This window comes from Phaethon aethereus (assembly GCF_964289735.1).
Source record: "Phaethon aethereus genome assembly, chromosome: 12".
Taxonomy (NCBI): Eukaryota; Metazoa; Chordata; class Aves; order Phaethontiformes; family Phaethontidae; genus Phaethon; species Phaethon aethereus.
In genome coordinates, this window is record NC_138588.1 from 20868217 (window position 1) to 20885341 (window position 17125).

The following is a 17125-nucleotide window of genomic DNA, read 5'->3' on the forward strand; positions in this document are numbered from 1 at the left end:
TACATGAATAAAGGGTGTCTCTATGCTAGAGGTCAAAGTCTGTACCACCTAGAAGCAGTCTGCTTAGCTTTAATTATTTTCTAGGTAAGAAATCAGAACGATGGGATTCTTAAGGATGATCTAAGTTCTCAGCAATTGGAAAAGCAGAAGAGAAAAGGGTGAATGTCATCTGAAAAAAACAGGGGTTTGTTGGCACAAGTTTTCTGCCATATCAGATGTAGTACTTGTGATAGGGATCTGCAAATGATATAAGATGCAAGAAACTGTGTCATTACTTTTGTTTGTAGAAAACCTTTACTTGTGGAACTGGGGTGGGGTGTGGGAAAGTACACATAATATTAAAAACATGGAGCAGGATTTTGTGTCTCGAATCACTTTGATTTCAATGCTGAGTGGAAAGCATACCAATCCAGGAGAAAGCAGCACAAGATTATAACTCACATACCCCAAGCTTAAAGCTCAAGTGTACTAGCTGAAAGGGATAGCAATACTCAACTGAAATATCTGCTAGCTCATCAAAGGTGACTTCAGAACTGAAGGAACAGAAAGTTAGCTAGTATGGCCCTGTAAAATAGGCTGAAACTGCAACTCGTAATTGCAGAGTGAGTTTGTTAAGGCTTTTTGTTGTTGTTCCCCTGCAGCAATATCACAGTGCTATGTTTTAGTAAGAAAGGGGATGAATAAATTTAATTTTTCTTTGGATTTTTTTTTAATCTTGCATCAAATTCCCATGGCAGGCTACAAGGATACAAAAGAAACTAATTCTAACTTAGGAATGGTTTGTATTGAATGAGAAATACATAGTGCATTAAACAGTTAGCTTCTCTTAAGTGTTCTATGGGAGTCGAAGCTCAAAATAGTGTAGCTAACATTGCTGTGTTCTGTTACTTAGCAATAACACTCAACTACATGCATGGATATATTGTGAAAGGGTGGACAAGGAATTATCAAATACAATCTTAATTCGGAGCTTGTGACTTACTTTCAGCTTTCTTCTGGTGTCAGCATAGAAACCTGTGAGGGTGCACAGCTGATGAACAGGAAGGTTGATTGAAAGGGTGGGATCTACATACCTATGTGCCGAGTATGATGAATGAAAATTTGTCTCAAGGGATAAAACAGAATTCCACAGTGTGATTTCCAGCAACACTGTGGCATTAGCACAGGGTTCAATTCAGAGTTTCCTTCTTAATTGAAGCATCATTTATGATCTTTCTTCTCTGACCTTAAGCACAGCTGCTTATAGAATCTGTCCTGAGGCCAACCAGCTATGACTGGCTAACTGGTTTATGGGGTAAAAAATCTGTGGTATGTTGTGATATTTAAACTGAAGTGCTGATGAAGGGAAATAATGAGATAACTAACTTACCCTTTTTGCCCCCCCCCCCCCTTTTTTTTTTACCAGAGATATGGAGAACTTGGTGGCAGGCTCCACCCTTCCTCCGCTTTTTGCAGATGAAGATGGCTCTAAGGAAGGTGGTGAAATTACTGTAACTGGGTAAGCATCTACTTCTTTTTAACCTTCAGCTGATAGATATTATCTCTAGATTTGCAAGGGAAACTGTTTCAGTGGGAAGAGGGCATTTTAAGTAATTTAAAAAACCGAACGAATAAACCCAACAAAAATCCTACAACACTCCCTTGGTGTTGATAGAACATCACAGGACTCTAGGAGAAACCAAGACTTTTCTGAACTGATGGAAACAGTTACAAACTTTTCTTTAACATCTCTTATCTTTAAAAGTTTGCATCCCTAGGATTTTTGGTTTTAGTCAGATTTAGGCAGCATGATGGGGGCAGAGAGGGAGGGTGTATCTATTGGCTACAGCGGTCCCTGATAAATAAATTATTTCTGTTAGAGATATACTGTTCATCACTGATCTGTGAAAATGACCGAGAAATGGGTGTCTTGCTTTTTTGTCAGACTGCCTCTGCTTTTGCCTCTTTTAAAATCACAATGACAAAAGAAGTTGTCTTTTAGGAATACACAGGATTCCTGCTGTGTTTTGATACTTCAAGTTTCTTTTCCGTTTTGTAAAGCACCAAGCAATAAAATTCAGACTTTGCAGGTAGGTAAAGCCCTGTAAAAATGGATATGGGCACACTTACTTCAAGCAGGTCTGAATTTGGATTTACATATCTGGGACTTCAAACTTGCTGGTGCCAAATGAGATACATACTTAAATTAGATTTGTGTTTAAGAGAGATTATGTGTTGAATGAGCTTTCATCAGCTTTCACTGCAAATAGCTACATGACATTGAATTTTTTGCTGTATGTGTAGTTTAGAAACCTTCCCTGCTAAAGGGTAACGGAAGGCTGAACTGTTCTTCAAACAATAACAGTGATTCTAAGAAACTGTATTGTTCTGGGTTTTTTTTTTTTTTTACATGTACCAAATGTAATTAACTTATAAGAGTGTGTACACTTTGTTCTTTTTCTCCCTCTCTAATTGTTAGTAATATGAACTCAATCTGTTACCTGAAAGTCAGGCATAGATCTCTCCAGCCCTTGTGCCTTTACCAGTAATTATGTCCCAATTGCTGTTATCTCATTTAAAGACAAATTTTCCTGTAGGCATTCAACTAAAAATTCTGTTAATGTAGAACACAGCTATAGAAAACTGAGATATATTAACAGGAACAATTATTTTGAATATTTAAAATGTTTGGCATGCATGTAAGCAGCTGTAGGTCTGAGGAGGTGAACAAGGTACACTTGAAGCGTATGCTGCTGTTACATTAATTTTCATGAATGTAGTGGGACAAGGCCAAGCAATGCTTAGCCTGGCTCAGGAAGGGGTTTGGAATACGAGATGAGTTCCATAGTCTTGTATTAATTTGCCCACTAAGTGCAGTGATGAGAATGACTATGGTTTGTTGCCCTAAAACATGTGCTCATCTCTGTCTACCTAGTTTCAGAAATATTTCTGCACACTTGGTTTTGGGTGGGTTGTTTTTTTTTTCTGCCTCCAGACAACTCGCCCTTTCTTAGAATAAGGTTGATTGATAGAGCACTTGCAGCAAAATTAAATAGTGGCCATTCAGGAGCCTGTTGGGAGCTAGTTGTGTTTGTGTTTTAAATACCCATGTGTATCAACAGGAGATCACGTTGAATGAAGTTCAATCCAAAATCATATGCAACCACAAACCTTTAAGTGTATTTGTGGAGAAATATATTAAATGCATCCAGAAAGGTGTGTATTGGTTGAAGATGAGACCATTCATTTCAAATTCCTACGGTATTTTTGAAAAAGTGTAAATTCATGCTTTCTAATTTCTGATCCAAACGTTTGCTTGCTTGACAGTTGTTTGTATAATCAAAAGCTTCACTCAAAATGAAACAAAATAACACTTTAAAAATCAAACTGTCTTTGAAGATAACTATAGTAGTTACAGCAGTTGCTTGAATAGAACAGCCAAGTCTTCAAAAATGACTTTTCAATATCTTTTTTTTCTTGCTAGTGTAAGAATATATTTGCAATGTTTTTGCATGTTTTAGAAGATTAGGGAGGAAGTGATTTAGCAATATGATGGTTAAATTTTTGTCTTGTGCTATTACGTGATTTTTCAGATTAGCTCATTCTGAGAGTTCATTCAGTGGTGGAACTTCACAGTCGGTGAATAACCCAGATTTGGTGGAGGATTTGTCGCAGGTTCAGCAGCTGCAAAATGAGTCCTCTAATACTGCTGAAAACACTGAGCAGAAGCCTGAGGAGGAGGTGAGATGAAATAATAGTGACTTCTCAATGAAGTAAGACCATGGAGTTTTGTCATTATAGTTTGTCTTACCTACTCGGATTTTTTTGGATAGGATCATGAATTTTCATCCATTTGCCATTTTCATCTATTGATTCTCTCTAGTTTTCTCCTGTGTTGCACAACTGCACACAGGTAGCCAAGGAAAGCTGGCAGTCATAATGTACAGAGAACAGCACGAGTGTCTCTAGCTTAGCCAGCAGGGTCTACAGACTGCAGCATTCGGTCTTTTTCTGAAGACAGAGTGTTCGACTGCCACAACATATTTTATCTCTTGTGATTCAGGAAAGTGAGACCATTGTACTCCTCTGGGAGTAACTGATGTCTAGGCTATACCTTGTGTACCATCCTGCACTGATTTTCAGCGACTAAATCATAAAGGAACTGAAGTTTTACAAGAAAGTGGTTTTGGTTTGGGGGTTTTGGGGTTTTTTTTTTTTTTTGGTAGACGCATTTGATGAATTTCTCTTTGTAGTTTGTCTTCAGCTGCAAGAACCTTGTTTTAGGAAGTAGTAGAATTCCAGAAAGGAAACTAAACCTAACATGATGACAGGAACATGTTGATTTGGGGAGAGATTAGAAGTACTGAAATAGTTATATGTACATAGCGTAAGAAAATAGTGCTGTCCAGAGACTGCTATAGTAGTAGTATGAAGCCAGGAGGATGAGTGGTATTTATGTCATTCCTGTGAGCTCACAGTGTACCACAGGCAAATCTTACAGTGTTCTTCCTTTGGAGTTTGTTCATCTCTATTGGAGGCGATTAGTGGGAAAGAAAGCTTATAGAATAGATTAGAATAGAAAAGCCTATGTACTGTCACATATACTCACATTTCGTGCACATAATGCATGAAGGTGAAAAATTTGCAAGGGGCAAAATAACTAGTTAATATTGTTAATTAATACACAGAATTTCTCCAGACATGATATTGAGGCAAATGACGGGGGAAGAGGGTATGTGAGGGTGAGGGTATGTGAGGGTGAGAATAATTTAAAAAAAAAAAAACAAACCACCAAAAAAACAACTAACAAAAATGCAGTTGCATTAGCGAGAATGATAATTTCATGGGTTATCAGCCCTCATGGTTTTACAGTCAGAAGTTGATGCAAATGTTATTTTATTGTCCCTGTGGACCAGGAGATACTACAAACAACTCTTCACAGTGAGACTTCTTTGGCTTTGCTTAGAGGAAAGTCAGGATTGATCTAAAGCAAGGTTTGAGACTTCCACCCATGGAGAATATGTATTGCAGCAACATACTCCTGATGAAAATGTTTGAGATATGAATATTTATTCCTTCCAGAGGTGGTAATTCTTTTCCTTCAATCTGAATTTTCTTCCATTTTCGTTTTGCAGCAGCAAAGAACTAAACGAGGAGGCTGGGCCAAAGGGAGAAAGAGGAAGAAACCCCTTAGGGACACCAATGCCCCAAAATCCCCCCTCACAGGGTATGTGCGATTCATGAATGAGCGTAGGGAGCAGCTTCGAGCGAAGAGGCCTGAAGTCCCTTTCCCAGAGATCACCAGGATGCTGGGCAATGAATGGAGTAAACTGCCTCCTGAGGAGAAACGGGTACCATGAAACTCCCTTTTCCTTGTTGGATTATGATTACTGTTTAATGGGAATGTTGTTTTTTTAGTGAGGAAGTTAACATAGCCTTTTGATTAAAGTTGTGTTTAGGAATATATTTCAAAACAAGGGGCATGGGTCTTCCAGAGTTCAAATAATGAACCCTGGTAGGGCCGTAGCATCTTATCCAGGTGTGACTTGAAGAACTGTGCTTCTAGATAGAGCAAGAACATATACAGAACAGGGGGAGTGCTCTAGTGTGACATCCCATGGTTTATGAGATTCATCTGGATGTATCTCTGTTGTACTTAACTCAGGTACAGCTGAGACCTACCAGTTTGCAAGGCCAAAGCCATTGAAGGGTGGGGCAGGCATTTATTCACTGTGGCTGAGCAGAATTCTGTGGAATTTCAGAGCTGCTTGAAGGATTTTGCAGTTCTATTTGTTTTACAAACTCATGTATATAAACATTTGGTCTCTTAGTATACTACTGCTGTGCTGCTTAGTGTCCCATAATCCAGAGGAAAGCATGCCTGACATTCTGCTCTAATGGCTGATCTCCAGCAATTAGCAAACTAGCTGTCTGATATAAAAGTTGAGGGAAAGTCTTGCATTTCCCCTGTTCTAGCCCTGTAGTCTTGCAACTTCCCTTTGTATTTGGAGAGGGTAGGGACAGGTCAATTGAGCTGATTGGACTGACTAAATAGGGAGTCTCCCCCAGAAAAAGATCATTACTATTGCCATAAAGTGAACACCCTAATACTCATTCTTCTCATTATTCCCCTGTGTAGGGAAATATCTCATGAGATGTATAGATCTGTTCTAGAAAACCAAGGACATCTACTTATAGCTAGTGCCACAGAACTCATTCTTACTGGTTCAAAACAGTCCATCCAAAACACAAGTTAAGGAAGAAAGACTTGTTGCTTTTAACTCAGTTACTGCACTCTTTCAGCAGCACATTGCTGGAGATGGAAAAGAAGAGCTAATGTCCTATGGAAGAATACAATGTCCAAAAGCAGTCCAAGACCCAGCATTGCCAAATTTGCACCCCAGTCCAGAACATTAACAGTCAAAGAATGTTGGGTCAGAACAGTGTTGCAAATGCATGGAAGTTATAACCATTGTCGTGATGACTTAATGAAAATAAAAGGCATACCAGATGACTAAGGTTCACTCTGATTTAATACTTACTTCCATGGAATTTTAAGCTCATTGGGAGAAAAAAATTGGGAAGGCGACTTTTTTCTTGAAAGGATCCCATTAATAAGTGTTGTAACCACTTCTTAAATGGTTTTCAGTTCATCAGTTCCCTTAAAGAATTCTCCAGTTAAGCTCATTTCATTATGCAGATGTGTGAAATATCTTCAGGCTAGAAAAAAAAATTATTTCTTTTAACCTAAATGCAGATAGCTTAAATTGATATGACCTTCTAGGCTCTCTTATCTTTATGCTACTCTTTTGCGATAACATGATGTTTTGTTCACCTCTCAGATGGGCAAAGTGTGTGGTCATAGACTGGTAGTGCTTTTTGTCTGTGGGGCATGAAAACAAGAGTGTATTGGAACCCCGCCGTTACAGATATGAACCTTGAAGCATGATCTGTTCTTGTTTGGCAGCATCTAATCCCAGACACTTAAAGGCATTTCTTCAGTATTTGTTCTATAATGTATAGGTGATATTCAGTTGAGTTGAGTAGCTTAGTAGCAGGCTACCTCTAGGTCTAACAAAAAAGAGTTAACAGAGTAGTGATTTGGCTAAAAAAAAAAAAAAAATAGAGAGAGAAAAAGGACACCAGAATACAGTATTTTATCCAGAAACCTTATGTCTTTGCATCTCACATACATTCTCATTGTTTCTTCACTCCTTTCCTGTTTGCATAGGTGAAATGGATCAGCACTTCATCTGACAAGTTGTTTTTCTTCCCTTCCTCCTGAAGGGGAGGAAACTCCCTGAAACTCTTGGACTTTTTTGTTTCAGCGATACCTTGATGAAGCAGATAGAGATAAGGAGCGTTATATGCGGGAGCTGGAGCAGTATCAGAAGACTGAAGCCTACAAAGTCTTTAGCAGGAAAGCACAGGACAGACAAAAAGGAAAATCACACAGACAAGGTATTGAATGAGACAAAAAAATTGTTCTGCGTGCCTGGCTGGAACAACAGAAGGTTCCCAGCTAGTCACGTAGCCTGATGCTCGGTTAAAGCCTTTGATTTAAAGGCTTGTTAAAAAGTGAATGTGTTCTTTCTATGGCATTTGCATCAGCTGTGTGTGAAGTGAGTAGATTTATGTAGATTTAACTGTTTCTAGATTGAATTGGAGGATATGCATGAAAAGCATCAGTTAGACATAGCTTCTATGTGACTTATTAGGAAAGCTGCACTAGTTTTCTGTCTGTAACTGTTGTGTAATTATGGCTGTGTAACTGCTTTAATTCTTTGGTTCTTGTTTCCACAAATCTTATGTGTTCTGGGGGATTTCTTATTTGTTTTTGTCTTTTTCAGATGGAGCAAGACAGCCAGCCCATGATCATGAGGTAAACCTCTTCATTCTACCCTTACATCAGTGGGTAGAATTTCAGATGATCAAAGTATCTAGTGAAGTCAATAAAAAACAGTTTATGCTAGTTGAAGACCCTAATCAGAGGTTTAGCGTATGAATTCTTCCTCTTCCTATGCAGTTTTTGATCAGAAGTTAGAAACAACCGAGTACTCTTTACGCTGACACTAGTATGATGAAAACTAAATTTAGTAAGTCTTGGGCAGGTACAAATGATCTAAGGTAAAGTAGGAGTATAGGGTATACTTAAAATTCAAATCTGTTTTGTAATGTTAAATAAATGAATGGGTGCAAGTCAGTATAATTGAGCCTTTAAGTATCTGGTGTGTTAGAGGTTCAACTTGCAAAATTTTTCCTTTGAAATTTTTCAAAGCAGAGAATTTTAATTATTATTTGGTAAGTAAACATCAAGGTAAAACTTATAAATAGCTTGAGTCCTAGCTAAATCTTTCAAGTTAGCACCTTTAGGTTGCTGTTTGGAGGTACTGATTTTCTGCAGCCATGCAATGCTTGTGGCTCCCTTGAGAAGAAAAGGAGTAAAGTAACAAAGTCATTGGAAGATCTCTGGCTTAAACCTCCTCCTGCCCCCCCCTCCCCGCCTTTGCATATGTAAATATTGGAAAAGAATCATAATGTCTGGAGATAAGATGCCTGTGCTTTCGTTGGTGAGACTTATGCCAAATCTTGTGCTGAAACTTTCTCTTTCCGGTTGTATTACCTAGGGCCACAGAGCTTCTTTCCTGGTTACCAATACATTGCAAACAAAAAGCAATGAAAAATCTTGTTTATACACAGCCTCTTCAGTTGTAAGCAATCGGCCTCTCTGAAAGATCATTTTTCGCTGTGAGGTTTTTTTGCCTTGGGAAAACAATCAAGTTGCTTTTTAATGTGTTTGTTACAATAGTGACAAGGCTGTGCACTGCTTAGAGGCAACTACTGGTCTTGTCTACTTTAGGGAAAGAAAGTTTCACTTCCAGGAAAATACTTTTGTAGCATGTTCTCAATATGTCTTTTTACTAACTTTAAAAGGAGGTACTTGCAGTAAGATTAATCTTTAGAAGTACATGGTCCACAAGATTTGTGATTCTATAGTTGCTGAATCTGTATTTGTTGTTAATTGTGCAAAAACAGGTTACTGAAGGCTTCAAGCTCTAGGTTGACTGACATTTGCATAACCTTTGAATTATACAGGTGGCAAACTACCAATTCAGGGTCTTGCCTCTCATCCTTCTAACTCAAGATATCGCTGCTGAAATCTCATGTCAAATGCGGTTAAAAAGGAGTCCTCCATATCCTGTGGGGCATTTAAACTTCATCAGATAGTTATTACACAGTGGAGCTAGGAACATGTTAGGCAGGCATCCTCATCTGAGAGCCTATGCCTTTGACTGCTTAGCATTTTTCACCTTTATGTTATAAAATTCCACATGTTTATCACCTGATACGCTTTCACATCTTTTCTGCAAGGGAGTCAAATATTATAATCCTGCGCGGGCAAGGAACAAGCAGGGAAGATTTGGATTGCTTGTAGGAGTATATACTCAAGTTGTTACTGGAAGCAAGGCTAAAGCTTTTTGTTGTCTTGCTGCTTTCTCTTACCCAGATTGACTATTATTATTGTTTGTGATAAGTAGGGATGATCTGATAAGATTATTTCTTGAGACAATATAAGAACATAAGGTCAAAGAAACCTTTCCTTCTCCCCTCACTCCACTTAGGTGTTCATGGGTGAGTTTCTGTGAATCGGTGTTGAACTAATTTTAAACATTGTATCTAGAGATGACCACCAAAAAGTATTGCAATGAACAATTGCAATACTAATTATAATAAAAAAATGACACAAGGATGAGGCTTGGGAAGCCGAAAGGAAACTTTCAATAGGCAGATATAGCCATGAAAAACATGGACACACTGTCTCAATGAGCTCATCTGTGGGCATGAAATAGAACATTTGTCTTCCTCAAAATCCTTGTTTCATAAATATGACATATAGCTATATACACTAGAACTATTAATTGTCAGCAGCAGTGACCAAACCGTTGTTAACTGTTCTCAATTGTTCTGTTATTGCCTCTTTCCTCAAGCTGTTTGATTCAGAGTAGGTCTAGCTTCGTGCAGTCAGTTACACAGCATCTTGCTGGCAAGATTTCAAAGATTTATACATACATCAGGGAGATGAAGCATTGCCTGGTGGTATCTACAACCTTTGAAGATAGGGAAATGGCTGCTGTGGTAAGAGCATGGAAGAAGAAAACCATCTACTCGAAGATTTTTTTTTTTTTTTTTTTTAATGAACTAGTATATTTATTTTACCTGTTCCTTCCATTATCTGCACCTGACCATACAAGGAAGGATGAGCTTAACCCCTGACAAAATCTCAGCTTTCTCTGCCATACTTCACCGTATCTCTGAGAACATCAAGTCTGATTTGTTCTGGAACCTCCAAAGATCAACCTCAGTTTTAATAACCAGCTGAGAATGGTATTATTTGTTGACACTCTGGAAGCATCTTAATCTTATTTAATTCAAATGATAGAAACAATAATTTTGGTTCTCTTACGATTTGCGGGATGACAAAATGATACGCAACCTGAATAGACTGGGCCTTTTCAATAGGAAGTAATCAAAACCATACGATTTTAATCCTCAGTGAGCCTCAGAGTGGCTTAAGTACTTCAGAGCTCTCAAGTGGATCTTTTAGGGGCTGGGTAGTGTATTCTGTAATGGAAGAGTGCTGCTGGTTTTCATTATCACTCTTCTGTTTAGTAGAGTTTCTTGGTTGCCTTTCAGAAGCTGAACAGTTTCATCTAACTGCTTTAATGGTTTTTTTTGTTTGTTTGTTTTACCTGAGGAACCTGTATCCTAGGGCTGCGAATAAAATACCCTCTCCTCTTCACAGTACCCCCTCCTCCACCATCTATTCTCCAGGAGCCAACAATGATCCAAGCTAGTGCCCCTTTGCACGCAGGTAGCAATAGTAAGCATGAGTTAGAACATCTAACATGGATGACCTATAAGTTTCAACGAAGCTTCATAACTGCCAATGTTTCTTAGTGCACATTAATGTTGAGATCGTAGATTTTGGGGTGATATTAATTCCTAGCCATCTAGAGAGTGTTCAGACAAAATGAATGCATTATGCACACTTCTGTACATGACTTCTCATTTCTAAATACATACTCCTCGGGCTTTTTCCCTGTCAAAACTTCGGTGAAGAGCAGGTGTGATCATGAACCCCTAGTGACACCCTATTGTGTCTCAGAGCTGGGGAAGGTTTGTCCCGCCTGTTTTTAGCGCATCTTCAGTTGATTCGGGCCAAGTGAGCTTTGAGTTCTCATTCAGCAAATAGAGAGCTTTCCAGCTGTAATTCTACCAGACAGTAAAACTCAGCCTGTCTTTTACTTTAAAAACAATCAATTGACAGTCTTCTCAGGTAAAGACAGAGTATCTAAAGTTCCGTCTAGTCTTGTTTATCTTGGTTCACTGCCCAGTGGCTTTCAGATCACCCCATCTAGCCCCTTTATGTGGCAGGCACCAATATGATCCTCTGAGCTCAGGTGCCAGAATTCCCTTATCAGCTGTTAAACATGTAGGCTTTCTGCTGGGCACCAAATCATGCTTGACACTATGTAATTTTGGAGGATGAATTTGTGGTACATTAGCAACTGAGGTGTCTGAGAGGTTTGAAAAGCTTTTGTTCTCAGCAGAGATTCTCTCGTGCTTAGCTTTGTTTCTATATTAAGTAACAGATTGATTGTAGTTGCTGCAGTTTATCAAACCAAATTTGCATTGGCTTTGTCAATAGCAATGCAGGCTTTAAAGCAAGCATTAATTCCCATTGATTTTTACACACAGAAATGGTGACTGAAGTATCACAGTAGCTTTTCTCCTTGAGTCAAATTAAGGTTTTTAGGTTTTTAGACTAAATTATAGAGCATTTCCTGCTTTGAAAGTTTTTTTTTTTAAGAAAGCCTACGATAGTCACAAACCACAAATTGGCATCGTGTCTTCTGAACCCAAAATGCTGTCTTAGATTTTAATAGCGTCAAGTTCTCACGTAGTTGAATTCGCCAACTTTATCAGAAATTAGGCGAGATCTGCAAGTAGACAGGAAACCCTTGACTACAGGCTTTATCTTAAGATGACAAACTTCTCTTGTGTCATAAAGCGAAAAAATTTTGCAGTGTTTGGTTTTGCGCTGTGCAGGAGACAACAGTCCAGTTCCTTGAAGCCCTCCTCACATCAATGTGTACCTGTATAGCTGGGGTGTCAGCTTTCTAACAGCAAAATATGCTTATACGTATTCACCTTTACCCTTCCAAGATACTGCGTATTCTGTAAGCACGTTTTCCCTGTAGATTGTTACAAATCGTGTTTATACACTTTCTTTTCGTTACTGGCAGAATCCATTTAAGTGTTTTTAAAACAAGATACGGCTTGCTTGAAGCACTGTGCAGCTCCCATTTCTTTTGGAGCCAAAATGCACATCTCCTCTGGTTTGGAACAGACATGTGGAATTGGTACACTGTGGAAAAGTTGCATATTTTTCCTTTAGCTGTTTGTTTTCTTGGCTGTTTTCTTTTTCGCTTTGGTAGTGAAAGACAAAGAACCACAAAACTTACTGTGCCTTTTGCTCACTTTATCTCCTGTTTGTTGGTATTCCTGTATAGGGTGTTTCAGTATGTGTCGGTTGGTTGATGGTGGAATGCGTTCCAGTGCAGAATACAAATGAATTCCCATAGCTTTTAAAACTGATTCTGATGTGTAATGTCATTAGGGCCAAAGGGTATATTTTAGTATTCTAGATGATATTTCTTGATAATGGTATTTGGCCTTTATTAAACCTGTATCTTAAAAAGCTGACACCTACCTTTTGGCCTTTCTTGGTAGGAGCTGTAAGTGTCTTCCATCCATCCAGCTCTTTATCTGCCTCAGTTTTTGGTCTCCCTTCTCTCTGTATTTTCTTGATCGAAACAATTTCATCAGTTCCTGAAAATGAGCAGTATTTAGCTATGCATTACTCTTTCTTTTGTAGAAGGAAGCAGATACAAAGGAGAGATCTGTTTTTGATATTCCAATCTTCACAGAAGAGTTCTTGAATCATAGTAAAGGTAAGGGCCTCTTCTTTGCTTTTCCGAAGTTTTTGCCAGGTGCTATCCAGCTGGAGTCCTTGCACTCTCCCATCTCAGCTCAAGTAATGACTTGGGTGTAGTTGGTCAGTGTTTCTGATATTACCTTACCTCTGTTAAGAACACGGTGGCTGCAACAGCAGTTTTTCCTGGCTTTGTCTTCCAAAACTATCCTTTTTGGAGGATGTTTCTGATGTTTAAGCTCTACTTGCTGTTATTCCAGCCAATCTAAGCTGTGGATCTGCTGTTATATAGGATTAAGAAATACTTAAGATGTAGCATCATGATGATTCAGGCTAGTTATCTAGGAGGGGAAAATTAAAATACTGTTATGTTGAAGATTCCACTGATACTGTTACTTTATTTGGTTTTTGTAGCTGCATGTCCCAAGAGTTTAGGATTTTTGCAGGATTTCCTGGAGATTTTCTTGACTGAATAGACTTCAGATTCAGATACTTTTCCTGACAGTCAGTAGAAATTTATTTTTGGAACTGGTATCTTGTCTGTAGGCCTCTTACCACTGCTGCTAAGCTATGTCATACTGAATGCATTTGAAATCAATCTTGCAGTCTTCTTTCCTAATAAATTCCCCTATTCAGTTTCATACTGATGCTTTGAATGTCTTCTAATTTGTCAATCTCTGTAGAAATTAAGGCTAAGTACTATTGTGAGTATTATCAGCGCTCCATGATATGAGGCTTTTTCATCTATCAACCAAAACTGTAACATTTGTAACCATGAGTTGAGCACTCTAGAACATTCTGCCATAGATAGGGTTTTTTGTAGCTTTTTGACTACATGGGAATGGGTTGATATTCACAGCTCGTGAAGCTGAGCTGCGGCAGCTGCGTAAATCCAACATGGAGTTTGAGGAGAGGAATGCTGCTCTGCAGAAACACGTTGAGAGTATGCGTACCGCGGTGGAGAAATTGGAGGTGGATGTGATACAAGAGCGGAGCCGCAACACAGTGCTGCAACAGCATCTAGAGACTTTACGCCAAGCGCTCACAACCAGCTTTGCTGGAGTCCCGCTACCAGGTAAGACTTTTCCCCCCCCGCCCCCATTATGACTGTCTGACATGTTAAATTTAACTTCTAGTGTTATCACAATGTTGTAAATTTTACAACATGTGGCCTGCTGTTGTAGTTTTGTTTTGTTTTTGTAGTTTGGTCTTGGCTGTTTCTGAGCTTTTGTTGTATTAGATATGGAAATCTTAAAATGGTTCAGTGTCAGTGCTTTATTTCAACATGGCATTTTTTTCTTACCGCTCTTAGTCTTCTCTTGCTAATAAAGTAAGACACATATTCAGTGCTTGCTCTCCTTCACTTGTTTTGTGAAAATGTTACGAAATAGAAAAGATAGGACCTGCAAGTTCCTTGGTCAAAAGAAAGGCTGCATCTGTATTGATAGATGCCAGGGAATCCACTTAGGTACTATGAATGCCCCGCTGAAAGAGTTACAATCAACGATGAGACTCAAATCAAAGAAAACCATGCTTCATTAGTCCTGATATCTGTGGAAGTAGTCACTTTGTGGAGTTAGGAGGACACTGTTTTACTGAATCTGTCACAAGAGATGGTGGCAAAATAGCAGTTTGCATGTCGGCACAAGCTGCCCTTAGCATAGTCTTAGCTTTTTGGAATCGCTGCAGCATCTAAATATTCTGTGGTTCATTTTACTTATGTTAACTATAGGTAGCGGGGAAACACCCACGATGGAAACTATTGATTCCTACATGAATAGGCTGCACAATATTATTATGGCTAACCCACAGGAGAACGAGAACCTTATAGCCACAGTCCGAGATGTGGTAAACAGACTTGAACGCTAGTGACGGGGTAAGTGTTCGCTCTTGGGCTGCTTTTGTTTGGCATCTACTCTGTACCTCTGGCACTTGTTCTGACACCGATTCTTGTGCTGATTGCTATATTGTACAATCAAAATGTTTTCTTCCTCAAAGCCACAGGAGCAGGTTGACTTAATGAAAGCCAAATGGGGTTGAAAATATCCAACAGCATTAAAGGGTTCTGAAATTCCTCTTGCCTCCAAGATCTTTTTTATAAAGACATAAATAGCTGTTTGTCCTATTAATCATTGTGTTTGTGTAAGGTGAATAAAAGTACTGACAGAATGGTGTAAAAATAGGAAGAACAATTATTTACATTCTAGCGACAGGGTGACTAATTTAGAAGAAGGTTCCTTTATTGAGTGAAGTAAATCTGAAAGATTCTGCATTAAATGTAGAATCTGGTGGTCATAGAGAAATTTTGTCTCAAGAGGTTACAGGTGAACTCATCTCTACTATAAACTGAAAATACACTTCAGCTACCTACTCTGTAGCACCTGTAGTCAAGCTCTTCTGGTTATGAAGGTTTACATGTAAATGAAGCACTGACGTGTGGTTCAGGCTATACGTAGCATTTGCTGAGACTTAAATGATCATGTGGCTTATGCATAGATTATTACTGAGCTCACGATTCTGTATTTTTGCTTCTGTTTAACCACTTAGAAAACTGTAATAGGGAACTGAGTAGAAAAACAAATCAACAAAGAAATACCAGTCTTTCTGCATTACTGGGCTGCTTTGCATTTCCCACACCATTTATTCCCACACTTCCCCTGGCACGCACGGCACTAGACAGCCATTAGGAGTTTGCCTACTTCTCTTTTAACTGTGTACATACCTGCATTCTTTAGGCATTTATTATGTAGAGATCTACTGTACGTGTCTTGAACAGTGTTTAGAAATGCAAATAAAGCTGCTGCTGTGCCATCTGCGAATATGAAGACAGGGCTTTTCATCCTTTCCGATTCTGACCTTTTGTGATACTGTGTAGAACAGTTAATTACACGTCCCTCATTATAGTGCGGCTTAACCTAAAAGATCATTGTCCTTCCAGAGGGTAGCCAGATGGAACGGACTATAGTTCTAAGAGATGACTGAGCTCCCAGCAGAATAAAGAAGTGCCTTTACTGCTGCTATTTATGAAGGGAACAGCTTGTCGATACAGGTCTGGGATTTTTCAGTAGCTCATCAACCTTCTCATTTTCATATACTGTTTTCAATTAGCAGTCTTAAGTTCAGAAAGAGAATTTGGGATGGGGAGGTTTTACAGGTTGTGTAAGAGGGGAAAGCAGTTTCTCATCAATTGGTTGTTAGAGGGTGTGCCAGGCCCTGAAACAGATGTTTGTCCTTTCAAGCACCTTGCCAGAAAAACCTATCTCAAGGCTACTAAAAATCTAGACTTTGCTCCTCATGTCAGAGGGATTCTTATGTCCTAAATGACAGATCTTTTCTGTGTTCCTAAAAATGCAAATATTTTCTCTTGGATAAACTGGATTCAGCTGTAACCGGTTTGAAAAAATAATGATTGCTTTAGAATTCTCCCTTCTTCTTTACAGTTGAAAAATAGGACTCCGTTCCCTTCTTCCCCCTCCCACCAATACCTTCCCTCTTTTCAGCAGCAAAACAATTGAGGCAATTAAAAAGGTGATTAATAATCACCTAGTTTCAGTAAATAAATACATGCATGTAACTGGATATGATGGTCAAGTAATTCATAGGGCTGTTAATTACACTGACGTTCATTTGGCAATGATTGTAGTTTGTGACAAAATCTTAGAAAGGAGAAGATTGGGCTCTGGATGCAAACCTAGAAGAAAATAGAGCATCCGTAGAGAAGAAGGAAGCTTTGGATAGAAAGGTTCAGCTGGCATCTGATAAACTGTATCAGCAAACTGTAACCATCATTGTCCCTTTGTTAACATGGATATGAAGTATATTAATTCTCCTAAATGTAACATCTATCAACCAAATGGTCTGTTTGAGATTGAGGCACGTTACAAATCAATTTCCTAGACAAACCTATTTATCGTGATGCTCTTGGAAACCACTGCACTTTGCAGAACTGAGGTTTTTTTGGTGGCTTAGTACGTTGCATTTAGTGACTATTGGACTATGCTAGAGGATGTTTTTGTTTTTGTGTACTGCATGGTAAAGAGAACTTCTTTGTGAAAACAGTATATGGGGGAGAAGAGGAAGTTTTTAGTTACTTAGCACTCTGTTCTTTGGATGGAAACAGGAATTCGGTTACCGTTCTGTCCCTATAGG

General features: G+C 38.8%; 1 protein-coding gene across 2 annotated transcripts; it reads left to right on the forward strand.

The window, feature by feature from the left end:
* Positions 1 to 1409: 1409 nt before the first annotated feature.
* HMG20A (high mobility group 20A) lies at positions 1410 to 14845 on the forward strand (the record flags this gene model as incomplete). Of its 2 annotated transcripts, none has more annotated exons than XM_082005398.1 (8): positions 1410 to 1498; positions 3573 to 3720; positions 5115 to 5330; positions 7308 to 7440; positions 7830 to 7861; positions 12920 to 12995; positions 13836 to 14051; positions 14709 to 14845. In XM_082005398.1, 8 exons carry the CDS (start codon positions 1410 to 1412, stop codon positions 14843 to 14845), a joined length of 1047 nt encoding a protein of 348 aa, XP_081861524.1. The 2 variants fall into 2 exon arrangements, with proteins under 2 accessions (XP_081861524.1, XP_081861525.1); XM_082005399.1 differs by having other exon boundaries at positions 5118 to 5330.
* Between the last annotated feature and the right edge of the window lie 2280 nt (positions 14846 to 17125).